Raw genomic sequence first — 18,819 nt, 5'->3', positions numbered from 1 at the left:
TCTTAGATCAGAAGACTTGGTCAAATGACATATGCATCCTGGCATTGAGTAGCAGCTCAGTTCACAGTGGCTAATAGCAATTCACTGTCTTGTTCAGTACCTTTTTAGGATTATCCATATTCATATTAGTGTTTGAAGCTTTCAATTACATTTCTAGCCTAGTGCGGTTTTTCATATATATATAGTACTTCGTTAACATACGCTTGCAGTCTAATGTTTTTCTAAGATTGGGATAGAAGTTCTTTGGATAATTGATGTTTTTGATCAACGGCTGAGTATGATACATTGGCAGGTTTCATTTAAAAACAAACTGGTTTTATTTTAAAAAAAAAAAGTTCAGTGCTGAAGTCATTTTAACATCTTCCTGTCAGCAGCAGTTGTTCACACTTTTCTTCGAGAAATCTGTTAGAAGAAATGCAGTGTACGTGAGACAATGTCGTGATGGTCTGGAGCAAGTGACACTGAAGTTCCATCAGCTTCTCCTTCTCTGGCACTGTGGTTGCACAAAAAGAGAATGCTCCAACTCACACTGATATTTGAGTGTTGTAAGTTTTAGAAATGGGATAAAACATCTACTATAGAGGAATTCCTATTTTAAAAGATATATGGTGGAATTATTCTCAAGGGTGGACAAACAGGCTGAAATTGGTCCACAGTCGTGATCAAGTTCTCCAATGCATGACTGTTCATTTGCTGCTAATGTATATTGCTTAGCTCCACCAGGCTTTTGCAATTTACGGGCAAAGGGTAGGAAATAATGCAGAAAGGAGTTTTGCTGTGCCTGAAATCTGGTTACTTTTTTTGAAGTGTTGTGTATTAACTTGTAACTTAGTCTCTTCGTTTTGTAAGGTTTGTGTGTTTCTTAGCTCATCCATGGGACTGACAGCTGCACGTGTAGTAGAAAAGAAGCCATTAACTATATTGTCAAGTAGCTTCACAAGACCTCTAAAATGTAATCCTCTATCTCTGTCTTCTGCTACCCAGAGGAAGATAAAGCAGAGTGAATGTTTGACAGGCAGAGCTTTCAAGTGTGGCAATAACAAGAGTGCTGGCACAACAGTGCCACATGATTCCTGAAGCAAAATACTATTTATTATATCCTTCATTCACTCTTGCTTGTTTACTCAGTATCTATTAACCAGGAAAAAAAGGCAATGAAACATCTTTGTGCCCCCATTTGGGTCTTGGTCTGCCCCTTTCACGTCTCAGGTGAATGGGAGCCAACTTATTATCCCTGCTCATCTCCTCAGACCTACCATCTTGAAGATGGGCACTAACCGCACTTCAAATGCTGAGTTTGAATTGTGGTATCACAGTGAAGGATGTAGTGGGGAGTAAAAACTAGCTGTGGGCTATTAACTTTCTTGTGAAGTAATCCCAAACAGTCTCAATATTTTCCTTGCTCTTCCTTCCCTTGATACTCAATGAATTGTCTTTCCTGTTTAATAGGAGTTCTTTGTCCTCTTAGAAAGTAAAAATGCGAGAGTGATGTTTTGTCTTTTTCTTTGCGCAATTCAAATATTGCCTGTAAGACGAAAGCAGGCTACCATGGAGTATTGTTTCTCTTTCCCATTCAAAGATAATGAAGTTGTATTTTTGCTTTGAATAGAAATCTTTGCCTGTATAGACTGTACAAAATACAAAGATATTATATGAAAATACTGTTATCTAGCATGGATTTCTTGGGGTATTTATTTTTGATAAAACTTGCTATACAATCCATCCTAAAGAATTAAGAGGAAAAATTAATTTCATCTTAACATGTACTGTTAAAGGGTGGTATACATGTAGTCATGCTGCGGTGTTAGTTTAAGAAGAATAATATTGCTTTAAAAATGCCAGACAGGTCATAAAATAAAAATGTTAGATGGTACCTTTGCACTGGCAGTGAATAATAAAAGTTGTGCTTTACAAATTTTTCTGTCGCCAACTCTGGAGAATGATTTAGGTTATGTTAGCCTGGATCTTTTGCAAACTGCAGTTTAGTATTTTGCTCTTTCTCTTCTGAGCTAGGAGAAGCCATGCATTAAGGGTTCCTTGATGCTTTTTTCTAACAAATTGAGAAAATGCATTTCATGTTCAGGGTAGGAAGATGAATGAGCAACTTTGAGATGTAGATCATAAAGTATTCGGGCCTTTAACATCTGGAATGTCCCTGAAGTTAGGTTTGTTTTTTTTTTTCCCAATATTAACTATTTAGAAAGATACTTTAGTAGTTCAACAGAATTAGAAGGAAAGATAATATTTGTACATAGGCAATGGCTTTTCCTTTAAGTAAATATTAAGTGGAATTACCAGTTCTCTGAGCAAGTAAGGAGCTCTTAAATGTGAAAACAATGTTGTATAATGTCTGCAGCACAGTATTAAAATGAGCTTTTCAGTTTTTGCTGGGAAGAAAACTGTAGACAGACATTGGAGGAGTTGCCATTTCATACATGAAAATTTTCTTTTTATTAAAGTGGAAATACCTATTGCACTGGTAAACTTGATGTGAAGTTAACAAGAAGGTCCGGTGTTAAAAACAACTTGCACATATTGGAGATATTTAACTCGGATAATACTGAAGTACTGTTTGAAAACTACATTTCAAATAAAACACGGCTTAGTGGTTTGAGCGTTTAGGTAAATTAGGATGTACTCTTAATTATATCTGAAGAAGACACAATGTACTTTCAGGGAAATGGCTGAATCAGGACAGTGCACTCAGTGTACTGTATTAGGAAATTAGAAAAAAAGAAAAATGATCAAATTTCACAAATACTGAATTGCACATTTGGCTGAATGACAGAGCAGATGTTAGAACAGACTCATGCAGAATGTGGTAGCTGTACAAGTTTTTAATCTTTTCTGCAAGTCTTTCAGACAAGGTGCAGCATTAGGGTAATGTCTTTATTACAGCTAGCGTTCAGTGTGTTTGACAAGAAGACACAAAAATCTGTTAAAGGAGACCATGAACGTCCTCCAAAATACCTTTTATTCTTAGATAAATTGAAAGTTGTCCTTGTAGCAAATCTTTCTGAGAGGTATTGAGGTACCTGCACGTGCTGAATTAATAACTGAATTCTTGAAAGCTTCCATCAGCCCCAAGTGGCTGTTCTTTTCTCTCAATGCTACGCATCCCACAGAGACTGACTATAAATTTTGCCAGTGCAGGTGACAGTCTGTTCACTACTCTTCTGACTTTATTTGGCTCACACTTCGGGGACTTTAAGTACCAAGAATACTGTTAGGAAATGAATAGAAAGAGGTTTTCTGTCAGTGACATTATGTGCGATAAAACTGGAGGAAATGGATGAAGATAATCTCATCTCTCATAGTGGTAACAAAGCATCTTCCAAAGGAGGCAGTTAATGTTCCAATTTTTTTTTTGTGGAAGTTCTTGCCTCAGAAGAAGACAGATGGTATTTTTCTTATGAATGCCTACATTCAGAAAAGCACTTTAATAATATGAACTAGAATAAATGATGCTCAAGTCTACTAATGTTGAGAAATTGAAGGCTACATGGAACATTATTTAGCCCTATTTTTATTCTCTGAAAGCTCATTTGTGTGGATGTTCATGTCATTTACTGAAATTTAATTTGCAAACAAGATTTACTTTAGCTCTGTTTTGAAGTACTAATGCATACAGAGATCAAAAAACCCAAGAGATTTTGGAGTTATTACTGCTCTTCTGTGAGACTGTGAATCCATAAAAAATGACTTCAGTTCAGAGAATTACAAAATTGCATATTAAGTATGTTCGGTCATGCATAAAATTAGACTGTTGTGGTTATCCAGCGGCCAGCATTTTGATTTTCTGAGCGCAGGAATGAGAAGGGCTTTCTTCAGAAAATTGGTACCAGTCTTGTATCACTACTTTTCTGCCCCATCTCAAAAAAAGGAAAAATATCCTTTCTGTTTATGTTGATTATGGCTGAAAGATCTACTACTAAGATAGAAAATATCTAGATAGTTCTAGAATAACATTATTAACGTGAATTTCTACTGTAATCTCAGGGGAGTTCTGATATCTTGCATAATTATTTGTTAATAAAATTATTCTGTTATGGTGGTGGTGTTTTTTTCCTCTGAAGTTCCTAACCAGTTATCAGAGATACAGAAATGTATTAAAAAAAATAAATTATTTTTATTTTTTAAATGTCCAGGACAAAATCTAGACAGCATGCTGCATGGCACTGGAATGAAGACAAATCCTGACCAGAAGAAACAAGCAAATGGGGTAACACTTGCTCCAGAAGACACCTTACCGTTTCTTAAGTGCTACTGCTCAGGACATTGTCCAGATGATGCTATTAATAACACATGCATGTAAGTATTGAATACAGGATAGAACAAGATCTTGGAAGAGGCTTTTTGTTCATGAGAGCACGAAGTATCTCTGGTGTGCTGACTTAGGTTCTCTTTGGTGATTTGATTGTACTTGATGAGAAACTGACTAGTTCTGAGGAAAGCTGAGAGTTAAAATCCACAATCATCTGTATGTAAACAATACTGCTTTAACTGGATCTTAGAATCATTTGCAACCAGCCATTTTGCCCCCCACCAGCTGCTTTGAAGGACTAAGGTTTTAGTGACCTGTATGTAGCATTTTGTAACTGGGTGAGTATTAAATGACCCAAATCTAAACCTTCTGATACGACCGCATGCTTGTTTATATTTCTAATATATCTTCACATAGGACTCAGAAGATAATGTTATTTTTTTTACATAGCCATTTACTGAGAATTATTCTTGTTATGTGTATGTTAGTTGTAGAGGTGAGTGAGGGAAAGACAGGGAGGGAGTCTCTGAACATAGGACGTCTGGGTAGCTTTCAGCTTGGATAGGCATAGGTGTCTTATGAATCTTTTGTACTGATTATCTGCCTCCTTAAGATGTTTTTACTTTTATGTCTTGAAATGTCCCTTTTTCCCTTTCCTTTTTTCTTCATTCACCATGTTCCATGTTTAAGGCCCCTCTCTTTTCTTCCTTAAGAATTAACCCAAAGGTATGTAATAGAAAGCATATCGCATTCTAATGTAATTTGACTCTACTTGAAACCATATTAAGTATCTTAAACTGTCGTTTGGCATATAGTTTTTGTGGAACCCAAGGAGCTGGAACAAACACTGGTGACATGTTTTGAAATGCAAATACAGGCAGTATTTTACAAACGTAGAACACACAAACATCTATACCTAGAAAATTCTCAGATATTATCCAGTATTTTGTCTTAAAATTCCTTTTGATATTTATTTTTTGCCTTTTATCGCCCTCTAGTGTATAAAGTCAGGGTAGACCTTATTTTTTTTGCCTCTGAAGTGGCTAATGGCAATGTGAATGATTATTCTGAAATAAGCTGTTAGAGAATTAGTAATGCTTATGCAGTGAACATATGCAGGGTACTTTATGGAATTACGTTTCTCAAATCAGAGTGTCTTTAGTTAAACAATCTTTTTGGGAAACAAAAGTATTTGGGGTTTTGTGTTCTTTAATGTCTGTGTTGAGGGAGTGAATGAATTTTGACCTAATAAAATCTTAATTTTATTTTATAAGTATGGAAAGCACGGTCTTTTGGGAATTGGTTTGGGATTCCTTAAAAATATCGTTGAGGTTTTCATCTATTATTGAAATCAAAAATGTGCCTTTTTTATTAACAAATTTTATTCGTGGCTGTCAGCTTCAGGAAGTGACTGTGGGTGTTCTGTTCAGAGTTGCTTGTTTGTTGATTGCTTTCTGGCGTGTTTTTTTTTAATGCAGGTTTTTGTACCTTTTAAATAAAGATAGCCAATTTTCAAATACTGGGACTTTCTTTTCCATCATTGCAGCTTATTGTTATCATTGTAGCTTCAAGAACAGACTCAAGGGAAATGTTGAGCTTTTTTGTTTGTTTGTTTTAACCTATACAGTTGTAAATCAATAAGCTGATTTGGTCCCGTCTGCACTCACGCACCCACCTCAGTTGTTTCTGAACAAACTCTTTTGTGTAGTTGGTTACCAGCAATCTGGAAGTGATGGGGGTAGGGAGGGAGGGTAGTAAAGGCCGAAACTTAGTAGAAAACATCCTTGCAGTGTTTTATTTGAAAATAAGGGTTGGAGTGTGTGTTTGATCTCAGACTGTATGGCAACCACTGTGTTACAAAAAAAAAATTTTTAGATACCACAGTTTAAGTATTTTTAATGAGTTCAGGGTAATCTCTAATGCTGCATGTTAAACACCAAACAAGCTGGTAAAGCACAGTTGATCTGTTTATTCCAGAACTAATGGGCATTGCTTTGCTATTGTTGAGGAAGATGAACATGGGGAACCAACGCTTGCTTCTGGTTGCATGAAGTATGAAGGTTCAGACTTCCAGTGCAAGGTAAATGGGTAAAATGAGGTGTCATTAAAATCCAAGATCTCCTTGGAGATAAAGTAGGGAAACTTCATAAGCAATATATAAATCTCCATAGCTTGACTGCCATCATAGAGTTTTGCATGTTGTTCTTTGCTACTGAGGAGAATATGACTGGAGTGAATAGTCATGGGTGAGCAGTGATAGAAAGGACTCTTGATGGTCCTTGAGCAAAGATTGGAGTAGAGTCCTGGCTTGATGGAGTTCTCTGGAAACATTTGCAAGTCAAACGTTTATTCAATTCTCCTTCAACAGGATTCACCAAAAGCACAATTACGTCGGACAATTGAGTGCTGTAGGACTGACTTTTGCAATCAGGATTTACAACCAACTTTACCGCCACTTGATAGCACAGGTAAACAGCTCCTAAGCATTCATACTTATGCTATGTAGGTTGTCTTCTTCCTGATCAACAGATGAAAAATAAGGAGAAAATGTAATTATAGTATTGTAGTAATTTGTTTTTTCCTTACTAAGTCATTTTGATATGAAACTCAATACTACACTGCATACTCTTTCTCAGTTTTCTGCCACTTCAAATGAGGTTTTCCTCCACAGTCACTTACAGTATTCTTACTCCATTCACTCATTTCTTGATCTGCATGTGATCTTCTGATCTGTTTATTTACACTGATGAGTCTCTTCTGAGCCTTCTCTTCTCTGAGCTGAACGGTCCCAGCTCTCTCAGCCTTTCCTTGTAGGAGGGGTGCTCCAGTCCCCTTCATCATCTTCATGGCCCTGTGCTGGACTCTCTCCAGTATGTCCATGTCTCTCTTGTGGTGGGGAGCCTGAAACCAGGCACAGTACTCCAGGTGTGACCAATGCTGGACAGAGGGCAAGGGTCACATCCCTTGACCTGCTGGCAGTGCTCTGCCTAATGCAGCCTATGATACAGTTTGCCTTTTTTGTGCCAAAGGCACAAATGTATGTATGTTTATGAAGTTTGGAGTAATTCCTCACTCACTGTTTTCTTGGCTCTTTGTGGGTTTTTTGTTTGTTTGTTTGTTTTCTTTCATTACCATATAATGATTAGTGACAGTGACGGTGATACAGCCATTCTTCATGGCTTTTATGATCCGTTTTCCCAAAGAAATTTTGCAGTCGCTGATGACAAGCTACTAATCTAATATATTAAATGGAAGAATAACAACTTAATGAATCATTATTCACTCTTAAAATACTCAGCCAGTATATGGACTCTGATTCCTGTGTGTTTAAAAAATGAATAAATTAACAAGACAAGTGGATAGATGAACCTCATGTTCTTGAGGTAGATTCATCATTTCCCTTTTTTTCTGTCACACAACTGCTTTTAATACCATTTGAAAGTCTGGGGAAGCAGATGAATTTTAGAGAATCTGGAACACTGTGAAACTTGGAATATATGAATTCTGTAATTTCTCATGTGTAAGCCGGGACACCAGATTCTACTTAACTGTTCTATTTAAATGAATTCCTGTTATATGTTGTCATCTCTAATAAGTGTTCCCATTGGGATAGCAGTATGGATTCCTAGAACATGTCTAATAGCAGATGAGTAGTTCTAGAGAGAGTTCTAGAGAGTCTAGCAAGCTTTAATAATTTGCCAGCGTAAATGTCTTGAATGCTGGCATTTGAGAGTTTACATAGGGGGCCCTAGGTGTAGTAATCTGCATGTTTTAGATAAAATATGTTTATGCCACGTGTTTAATTAATAGACTGCATTGGAAACTTTTTTTTTTTCCAACAGATGGACTTTTTGATGGCAGCATTCGTTGGATGGCAGTGTTGATTTCTATGGCAGTCTGCATAATTGTCATGATCATCTTATTTAGCTGTTTTTGTTACAAGTAAGGAAAGCACTTCCTTTACCGGTGACATTTTTCATTTCCCAAATGATTGTAAACAGAATAGGTTGGAGGTAAAACCATTGCAATTAAATTTCATGTCTATGTGGATACAAGTTTGCATTTTTAGGTAAAAATTAAACGTTCAGAGCATAGAATTTAGGTGAATTTGATTCTTTACACTAGATAACAAAGTCATTGCAGTTTTCTAAGCTACGTGTAACTTTACTAAAGCATCCAGTTAACAGGAGTATGTCAATAATATTTGTATGTTTGGGTCTTCAATCACTTTTGATACCAAAATTTGATATGCTTTGGAGATTTACCTTTACATTCTGTTTTTGTCAACGTTAAACGGCAAGGATGTATTTTCTAACTTGTGCTGTGTTTATAAAATTGACTGCCTGAGCTATGGTAGTTCATACAGGCGCAGTTTAATAGACCATGCCTGCTTCTGTCTGCTTCAGCCGTTTGCTGGAGCTTAGCATCATTCTGGCAGCTTCAGCAGCAATGTACCTGTGTCAGCCTCATCTGCTATGGTTCAAGGTTCAGTCCTTTCATTTAATCCACAACCAGTGGTGGTTTACACTAGTAACACTGGCTGTGAGCTGCATGTTAAAAATGCTGCTTTTCTACATGACTCACAATAAATTGATGTGCTCTCCATGAATTACAACAATTTTTTAATATTAAAAAGAACCTCTCTAAATCTCATTTTTGGATAAAATTGTACATCAAAATCTGCTTTTCTTAAGAAAACTTGTACATTTCAATGAGGAAAAAAGATATTTAATATACTACATACTTTAAGTGTTTTGGAGCTCAACTTTATTTCTACCATTAATATTTGCAGGCATTATTGTAAGTCGATGGCAAAGAGGCACTGTTATAATCGTGACCTGGAACAAGATGAAGCATTTATTCCAGCTGGGGAGTCATTAAAAGACCTTATTGACCAGTCACAGAGTTCTGGCAGTGGATCAGGACTACCGTTGCTGGTAAATTATAAACTTAAGATTTTCTTCACTGAACTTCTCTCCATTAAATACAAAGTTTGGGTTTGTACCTAGTGCCTAGAATAAAGCAGTTCATTCTTTAATTATTTTTAATATTTTAATATTCAATTACTGTGGAACATACAGTACAAACTGAATAAGTATGGGAACCTATCTTCACTTAGTTAACTAAAGCGAAGTACAAAATTAGATTATTTGGGGGAACTCTTGACATCAGCAAAGCACAAAGAAAAATTAGAGCCTTACAAACATTAAGATGTAAATGCATTGAATGGGTAACACAAGTATGCAATTCAGTGAACTCAGATTTTTTTTTTAGGTTTTACTTTCTGATAAAATAGATATTTTTTTTATTGCTTTATGGTTGTTCGTATTTTTTGATTCAATGTCACATTTAATACTTGTATAAAGATTTAGCAAGTGACACGGATGATAAATTTATAATCTAGAAATAGAATGCAAGAGAATATATCCTGTTTAAATAGGAAATTGAATTGATATCTTTTTAGTTTGTTATACAATTCTTCCCTGGATACTATAACTTTGGAATGAGAATATTGGAAAATAATACAGAACAAATTTTCCAACAGAATCAAAATTCAAAGCAACTGGGGCTTGACAAGCAGCTTGCCCATGTCCCTTTGTTTAGCTGCTGGATTTTCTTCTTCTCCCCCCGACTTCCATTCCTTTTTTTTTTTTGTAGGTTCAGCGCACTATTGCCAAACAAATTCAGATGGTGAGGCAAGTTGGAAAAGGACGATACGGTGAGGTGTGGATGGGCAAATGGAGGGGTGAAAAAGTTGCAGTCAAAGTCTTTTTCACCACAGAAGAAGCCAGTTGGTTCCGAGAAACAGAGATTTACCAAACTGTTCTAATGCGTCATGAAAACATCCTTGGTAAGGAAGCAATATGTTGTTTGTTTGGCAGGCTTGTGTTAGGGTGAAGGAGGAGGAGCATTTAATGAGTGGGATGAGGAGCATATGGCTTCTTCTATGGAATAATCAGTAAAATGTTATAGAAATAATGAAAATATAGAAAAATATAGAAATAATAACCAGTAAAATGTTATAGAAGTTATAGATTCTTGCTGTTCTTGGTTGGAAACATGCTTCTGCTATTTCTGTGCATATGACCTCGTTTAGGTGAAATCTTAGCACTTTGTGTTACTAGTTTTCATAAGGGGAATGGGTATCTTTTGGTACAGTACTAGACAATATATTTTTAAGAATTCTTACCAAATCTGTTGAATAAACAAATCACATGCAAATAAATTGTAACTTTATTTATATATTTGATAGGTTTTATAGCTGCAGATATTAAAGGAACTGGATCCTGGACACAGCTTTACTTGATTACAGATTATCATGAAAATGGATCACTCTATGATTTTCTGAAATGCACTACACTAGACAACAGGGCTCTCCTCAAACTGGCATATTCTGCTGCGTGCGGTCTGTGCCATCTACACACAGAAATATATGGAACACAAGGCAAGCCTGCTATTGCACACAGGGACCTGAAGAGTAAAAACATCTTGATAAAGAAAAATGGAACTTGCTGCATTGCTGACTTGGGTCTTGCAGTCAAGTTTAACAGGTAAATAGGCAAATCCTGTATAATGGAAAAAAATTCTTTTATATATTCTTTTTAATACACCAGATATCCAGTAAAATGGAGACGGAGTCATTTGGTTTCATGCTTTCAGGGCTTTGTTGTTGTTGTTTTGAGATTAAAATGCAGTTAATCTTTTGAATGCTGGTAAGCATCAAGATGAAAATAGGTTGTTAAGAAGAGAATAATGAAAAAACCCTCTCCTTGTGGGATGTAATAGTTTTGTAGAGGAAAGGAAGAGAAGACTAATTTATTCGTTATTCAAAACTGACCTTTTATAGTAATTGCTATCATATAGTTTCACTATAAATTATCCCATAGAAAATGTAAACAGTATAAAAGGAGTTGAAATTGATTAAATTAATGGTGAAAATGGTGAAAGAAGTATGGTAATAGTACTATTGAATATATATATATATTTTTTTAAATCTCAAGAAAGACAGAAATGTCTCTTTCTACACTAGTGCCTGAAAGAAAGCATAAGCATTTGCAAGTAATTTTCATCTGAGTTGCTGCCAAATATGTGCATCTTTATAGTGGTTTTTAATTCTTTTTTTGTTGTTTTTAACGTATTGCAAAACAAGATGTAAAATGCCATCTTCCATACTCATAATTATTTTCGTGTATAATCTTTTTCAGGGAGGTACAATGTATTGTAATTGTAGTATTGAGAGGGAAATATGAAAAAAAAAGTGATTTCTAAATGGGAACTTTACGTTGTAATGATTGCATCACATAGGATTTCATACCACATCTTGTAGCATTCCACAATTCACTAACTTCACATTTTCATACAGTGACACAAATGAAGTTGATGTTCCCCTGAATACTAGAGTGGGAACAAAACGTTACATGGCTCCAGAGGTCCTAGATGAAAGCCTGAATAAAAACCATTTTCAACCGTATATCATGGCTGACATCTACAGTTTTGGGCTAATCATTTGGGAAATGGCTCGGCGTTGTGTCACAGGAGGTAAACTTCTAAATATTATATATAAAATCTACTAGGCCTTTGTCTTGCTTTAACAACACTTCTCCAGGAAATAATGTAACAAGCCTGCTATCAACAGGCTTATCTTATTCTGAAGCAGTCAAAACAACCTGTCTAACATATAGCTTGAAAAGCAGTGAACTAAACCTTTCTGATTGTTACGATTAAGCAGCTCAGGGTTTTTTTCCTTACTCAAAAACCAAAGTACCTGGTCTAAAAAGAAGTAGTGGGATGGAGATGTATTTCAACTACTGTGCTGTCAATGCAAACTCTAAAATGTAATTGTTGGGATATTTTGCTATAATTTATTGTGCTTCTGTTCTAATTCAGTGTTCTACACGTTTTTGTGACTCATCCTTGCTTTTCTCTTTACTGTTCCTTTGTGGTCCTCTGGCTTGCATACTCTTCTTCCATCTTATGCTTTCTCCCTTTTTCTTTATAGCGTAGAGTGGGTTAGAAGATGCCAAATTCTACATTATGTATAAAAAGTCAAAGGAACTGCAAGGGATTAAATTTTAAACTTGCTTTTCATAGTTGTTGGAGCTTTTCTGATAAACAATTGTTTTAATGAAGTTTTTGGCTTTTTATGACAGTATAACGGCATGTTGCGTTTGATTTGGCACAAAATTGTTATTTTTGCTCCTGCTTAAGGAAATTTGAGAGTAGAAGCATTGTTAATTATTTTCTTACTTTTTTCTTAAACGATGCTTGTTCTTTCACAATCATCCCCAGGTATTGTTGAAGAGTATCAGTTGCCATACTATGACATGGTGCCAAACGATCCATCCTATGAGGACATGAGAGAAGTGGTGTGTGTCAAACGTCTACGCCCAGTAGTATCTAACAGATGGAATAGTGATGAAGTGAGTATGCTGAAAGGAAGAATGAGTTCGGTTTGTTTATTAATACAGAAGGTTATTTTAGTTTAGAAATATTAAAGTGTTGTAAACTTCAGAGAGACTACATTCAATTATTTTGATATTTTGGAACCACACAGCAATAGTAGGATAAAGATCTGTTTGAAATCAACTCAAAATACCATATTTTTACGTATCTTTTCAGTGATCTAAGAGGAAGACATCCTTAAGCAGTGTCCAAATGTATGAATACTGCTCTAAGTGAGATCCTCTATTTAGATAGTGGAGTGTCTTTTCAGTGTTCTGACCAAATCTAAAACTAAATTTTGGGTTGTTTTTTAATAGTTTTAATGCATGTAGCATATTTATTTGTGACATTAGGCGTTTTGTGGAATATAAAGTAATTTCATTACCCTTATTTTGGACAGTATATCCTGAGTTCAGCATATCTGACCCTGGAATAGGGTTGTTAATGGCATTATGTCTTGTGATTATTGTGACAGGTATTTTTTTCCTCATTTTACCGGTACATTCCAGATCAGTCCTTCTTTTTCAAAAGACGTTATCTTTATGCTATGATACTACTAAAATATTAAATATGAATGTGCCTTTAAAGGGCCACAGCTTGAACCCAATGAATAAGACTTAACTGTTTCACATAGAAAGCTGCATATGCAGCTTTTCTTCTCCAAATATTTGATTTACTTTATAGGAATTCCCAGTTTTCCCCATAGTATTTTTGGATGGCTAAGAATTTTTGTCAATTCTTCATTTTCAGTGAGAAAGTTGTCTACAGTTTGTTTTGCTGTATAGATGGAGTGTGTTCTGCTTATTGCTATCATTGTTGTACTGACATTCTTGAGTTGTGGCAATTCATCTTTTTTAAACTAAAGAGACACTTCAGTTAGTTCCAACTATTGTAATACTAGGTAGTGGAAGGGAAGAGGAAGTTCTCTATGAACAAATTTGCTGAAAATGTGGAAGTTACAGGTTTGGACTTGAGTTCTCTAATTTGGATTCGACAGTGAAGCAAAATTATACACCTCTCAGGTCTGTCAGTTGTTACAATACTGTTCCTTTGTTTCTTATTTAACAGTGTTTAAGAGCAATATTGAAATTAATGTCTGAATGCTGGGCTCATAATCCTGCCTCAAGACTCACTGCCTTGAGGATCAAGAAGACGCTTGCCAAGATGGTGGAATCACAAGATGTCAAGATTTGACTTAGTAAATTGACATTGGAGAGCAAAGCTGGACTCCTAGAACTTTTTCACCCAAACATGGGTGAGACCTATGTGGAAAGAGGAAATAACTGAGATTCAGTATATTTTCTCACCACGCTTCTACAGGCTGCTAATCCAATCTTTCAGTACTTCATAGACTGTGATACTGAGAGCCTCTGTACACTACATGCTACGTATATGGACAGCCTTGGTAAAATACACATTTTTGTTTTTGTTTGAGCTGCATTGAGACTTCAGTCACATTTAGTGAGTCTCCAGTAAAACTCTGGGTACTGAATTGAATGTTCAGATTACAGTGCTTTCTGTGAAAGCCTAACAAGCTATATGGATTCAACAGAGATGGAGAATATAAGCTTTTTATTTGCCTCTACCTGATAAAAACCTAGTCGATCCATACCAAGTTTTTGTGAAACAGCTTGTAGGTTATGAATCTGTTTGTGATACTACTCAGTTTAACAGTTCCTTATGCCTTTATGTGTGTGCCAGGATTATTTTGCTGCCATTTGGAATAGATAAGAAAACATTTAAATGAACGAAGTTTTATTATCGGGGCTCTATTGTGTGGCTCCACAATTAGAGTTTTGCTACAGAATTTACTCCTTGCCATTAAGTTATCCTTCAAAAATCTCAGTTTTATTTGAACTCTTGTTTAGGTCACAAGGAGAACTGCTAAAATGTGAACAATTAATAAATTAAGAAATGCCTACCTGGTCTGTAGAGCACTTGAAACAATCTTCTCTAGAGGTATATACTGCCTTGGTCATCTTGCTTACAGAATAGTGGGCTCCATAATTGGATGACTATGAAATTTGGTATATTCTTCACAATGCCACATGCAGCCAGTATTCTTGCTGTAGGGTACTTTATATCTGAACAGAAAGGCCACTAATGTTGTGGTTTTGCCTTTACACTTTAGTGGAACTCACTGGTAGGTGCATGTCATAGTCTGAACTTTTCCATACAGGAGGGAACTAGTCAGCTGTGGAAGCATGCTTTCTCACTGTTTGACAAAACTAGGCAGAAGATAAGTTTTTAAAGGCTTGAGAACCAGTATCATTTTGAGACACAAAAGGAGGAAAGATTAGAAGGTTAGAGAATACAATGAAGGGCCAGACCTGCAGAACAGAATACATGAAATGTTGAAGGTAAGATCCACAACATGCAGAAGATTTTGGGCTGGGTTGCTCTGATGTAAACGCAGGAGGTCATGTCTGTGGGACACTTAGTGGACAGTTGTAAAATTCAAGAATTGAGAAAAAGTAAATCAGTGGGTGTTTTACGTTCTAGTTAGCCACATTTTTGAGGAATGGCATTGAAAGATACTTTATGAAGATACAATAAATTAGTATAATTGCAAAATTTGGTCCTATTGTGCCAACTGTTTGGTATGCACAAGAAACAGTAGTTCCTTCCTTTTCTCCTCTGATCCAGACAAGTTGGTTAAAAACCAGAACCCCTCCATGAGGTTACTGTAAGGCAGAAGTAATGATTTATAATTTCTTTGGCACTTCTACTTTGAAGTCAGAAAATAGTATGATAAAGTTGAAGCTTCAACTGCATGAATCATCAGAAGAATGAAAACACAGTATGGGAATCATTGAACCTATTCGATAATTTAAGTGCCTATAACTTTGTACTGTAAATCTTGTTCTAGATAACTTTAAAAAGGGAAGTTATTTATACAGTGTGTTTTGTGCTTTATTAAAAAAAAAAATCTAGTCCTATGTACATGTGTATAATTAGATACATGCGTGCACACACACATAAATGCCATAGCTGAGATTTGAAGAAAAAAGGAATAATATGAAAATTGAATAAAAAATGTTAAAACTTCAGATTGCTTTATGCCAGATTATCTTTTGTCTTAAAGTATGTACATGGAGATTGTTTTGTTATGTTTAAATTTCCCTTGAAAATACATCTGATAAAAAAGCGTAATGCAGAACTGATGTGATTTGTGAACAACTACAGCCTTCTAACATTCTTTTTTCTTTTTAATTCTGTAGTACACATAATGTAAATGGTCAGGCAAAAGATAGCAGTATTTTTATTTTCTATTGTGATGTACAGACTTTATTTAACAGTGCTACATATTTTATAGATAACTAGCTATTTCAAGGGACATTTCTTTTTTTAATAAAGTCATTACTTTTGTTCAGTAATGCCTTTAAGTATTAATATGTATTCTGGCTGAAAAGTTCATAGGTGCATCAACTATAATTTTAATTTATTTGAAAATGGTAAAAAAAATACACGATATTGTGCCACAATTCTCATGGTAAAGGGATTTTTAAAAGAAGGTTTCTCCATCCATTGCCAAGAAATACGTGACGCATTTTAAATGGTTAATCATGTCTTTGCGCATAATTTTTGCACAGGTAGTTGAAAAACAATTGGTATGAGCCAAAAAAGTAAGGGATAAGCTTTTTTTTTGTTTTCATGTCTAGAATTTTTGTCAATAAGGAGGAGAAATGTTTATGTAGATACCCTGCTAGCTTAAACTTTCAGAGCATGGAGATGTTTAAATTAACCCACTCCTATTTTTGTTTCTTTCAGAAGTTGCTACAGCATTATAAGCAGTAAACTTTTTTAAAATCAGTTTCTCTCAAATCTTCAAGAAGCCATTGGTGGTAGTATAAGTGAAAGAAGGAAGTGTGAATTTCTACAGCTTTTAATCATTCATCTGTTTTCTCCTCTATTGTTTAGGCATTTGCAAGGCAATAGGATGGTGATCTTTGGTAGACATCTTAAGACTTGAATTGATTTATCCATCATTTTAACACAGAAGAAGTAAGCTGACTGCTGCAAAGATGATCTTTGATACTTGTGAGAAAAAAAAATCTTTAATCTGTAAGGTTAAGCTTAATTTTTTCAGCACTTCAGTTAGTAGGTTCGTATGCAAACATATGTTGCACGTGCAGTTTTCATTGTCATGAAGAGCTGCTAGATGTTTAGGTATTTTTTGATTCCTTAATATTCAAAAAAAAGCTAACTGCTAAAGGACCTGGTTGCATAAAGCACTTGGACACATCTGCATTCTATGCAAAGTAATTCACTGATTGGAGCTTAAGTGTGACTATACTGATATTTTAGCTATGTAAGCAGATCTTAGCTCTAAACCAGCCTGTTAATTATAACATGATTAAACATACTGTTAATCTAAGCTGTTGCTTTATGCAATACCATAGAATTCGGAAGCCTTTAAGGTTAGAGTGCGTAATTGGATTTGTCTGTCATGTGTTTACCTCTCTTTGGATGAAATTTTAAGGATTCGTCATCTTAAAACAACAACAGAAAAAGTCTCCTAAACCTAGTGAATGGTTTATATATGAGCATAAATATATAAATAAAAATCAGAAATGTGGAATAAATGTTGAGAGTATTAAGACTGCCTTAGAATTTCTTACACTCACGTATGGAAGGTTTGTTTTAAATTTAACCTGCTCCATGTGATTTTAGTTAGCTGCAAAATAATTTGAGTATCTTACACAATTGTTGCTCTTACAGTAGTGGAAATTTTTTGTGTTCCTGGCTAACTTGCAAATTCCATGATATTCCCACAATAAAACGTAGGCTTTCCTTTTGAATTTTTTGAGTTTTACTCAAAATATTATTTTTCCTGAGTTTTACTCAGGAAACAGACAGCTTTCCCAAAATGCATCCTGATTATTTTCGTGATTAATCTATCTTGAAATATTCTATGAAGTGTAAAATGAATGTTTTAAGTTACCTCCATTAGATCTTGATCTAAGTGACCAATTGAATGTGTTTGTAAAGTGAATCATTGGGACACACTTCATCTACTCTATCTTTATAGACTGTATTTCAGCAGTCTAAAATGTTTGAAAAGCAAATACAGTAATTATTTTTTTAAAATTGGCTATAGCAGACATTTCTAAAGGGAAGTTATACTCATCTTCAGTCAAATATTAGAATGGTTTAGCACATCCTCATTCTTCTGAGAGTGCCTCTGAAATCAATGGATTTTATCTGGTGCCCACAATCTTTGTTCCAAATAGGGAGTGATGTCTGAAATCAACTGGCAGTGTTGCATGATACAGTGCTTTATGGAGCCATGGTGTATTAGCCTTGGTTGGTATAGCAGAAGTGGAGTGCACATTACTTTTAATTTTTGAACAAATTTTATGTAATTGTTGCTTTGTAATATTTTATCTTTGAATGCAGTTACAAACACCCACATCATGTAGTAGTGATGTTTGTGCTCTGACATGCCGTGCCCAAAATAAAATGTACTATATTGTATACAAGAAGAATAAATAACATTGTAGTTAACGTATAGAAGATGTAAATAAAATATGAAAGAAGAGTGGAACAAGGTAAACGGTCACACTCTCGTGTGTTATATGCCAGAAGTGTAGAATACTCCTTTAAAAATGTAACACGCTAATGTATTTTGTACAGCATCTGCTTTAAAAGGTGCCTTACTGAGTTTACCATGAATTGCTTGTTCTGTACACAGATTATGTCCAATGTATCATTTTTAAGTAAATAACCTTATTTTAGTACACATTAGTAATGTGTTTTGTTACTATAACATTTTGCCTTAAAAATGTAATGGCTTGGAAGTCATAATACCCTAACTAAATACTCCCAACTTTTTAATACTTCGTACATGTATTTTTCCCACAGTTCTTGAGTAAGTTGTGAGTGGTAACTTTGACTATACAATGGGGTTCAGAATTGCGTAGTGCTTAGTTAAGGTCTGTATTCCTTGGCCTAAAGTTGAGCACAATGGTAAAACCGAAGTTTTCCTAGTCTGATTTTTATACTTGACTTATAGCAAAGCCAGAAACAAGTGTAAGTTGACTATTTCTCTTATTTGAACATGTGCAAGTTGACTACATGCTGCTTTTATCTATATAAATTCACCTCAGTCG

At 35.1% G+C, this 18,819-nt stretch overlaps 1 protein-coding gene across 2 annotated transcripts in view; it reads left to right on the top strand.

Annotated features, from left to right (window-relative positions):
* BMPR1A (bone morphogenetic protein receptor type 1A) overlaps positions 1-18,447 on the top strand; it is an 82,397-nt gene extending 63,950 nt beyond the window's left edge. For both annotated transcript variants that reach the window (XM_083845366.1, XM_083845367.1), the window contains exons 4-13: positions 4,149-4,311; positions 6,242-6,344; positions 6,633-6,732; positions 8,107-8,206; positions 9,057-9,201; positions 9,923-10,115; positions 10,518-10,815; positions 11,628-11,803; positions 12,554-12,684; positions 13,775-18,447. In XM_083845366.1, the coding sequence (XP_083701492.1) occupies positions 4,149-4,311; positions 6,242-6,344; positions 6,633-6,732; positions 8,107-8,206; positions 9,057-9,201; positions 9,923-10,115; positions 10,518-10,815; positions 11,628-11,803; positions 12,554-12,684; positions 13,775-13,900 (1,535 nt within the window). In that variant the 3' untranslated portion in view covers positions 13,901-18,447. The remainder of the gene's footprint in view (positions 1-4,148; positions 4,312-6,241; positions 6,345-6,632; positions 6,733-8,106; positions 8,207-9,056; positions 9,202-9,922; positions 10,116-10,517; positions 10,816-11,627; positions 11,804-12,553; positions 12,685-13,774) is intronic.
* The last annotated feature ends 372 nt before the right edge of the window (positions 18,448-18,819 follow it).

The sequence above is a fragment of the Anser anser genome (assembly GCF_964211835.1).
Source record: "Anser anser genome assembly, chromosome: 7".
Taxonomy (NCBI): domain Eukaryota; kingdom Metazoa; phylum Chordata; class Aves; order Anseriformes; family Anatidae; genus Anser; species Anser anser.
Note: the sequence above shows the minus strand (reverse complement) of the source record. Positions and strands in the feature narration are given on the sequence as shown.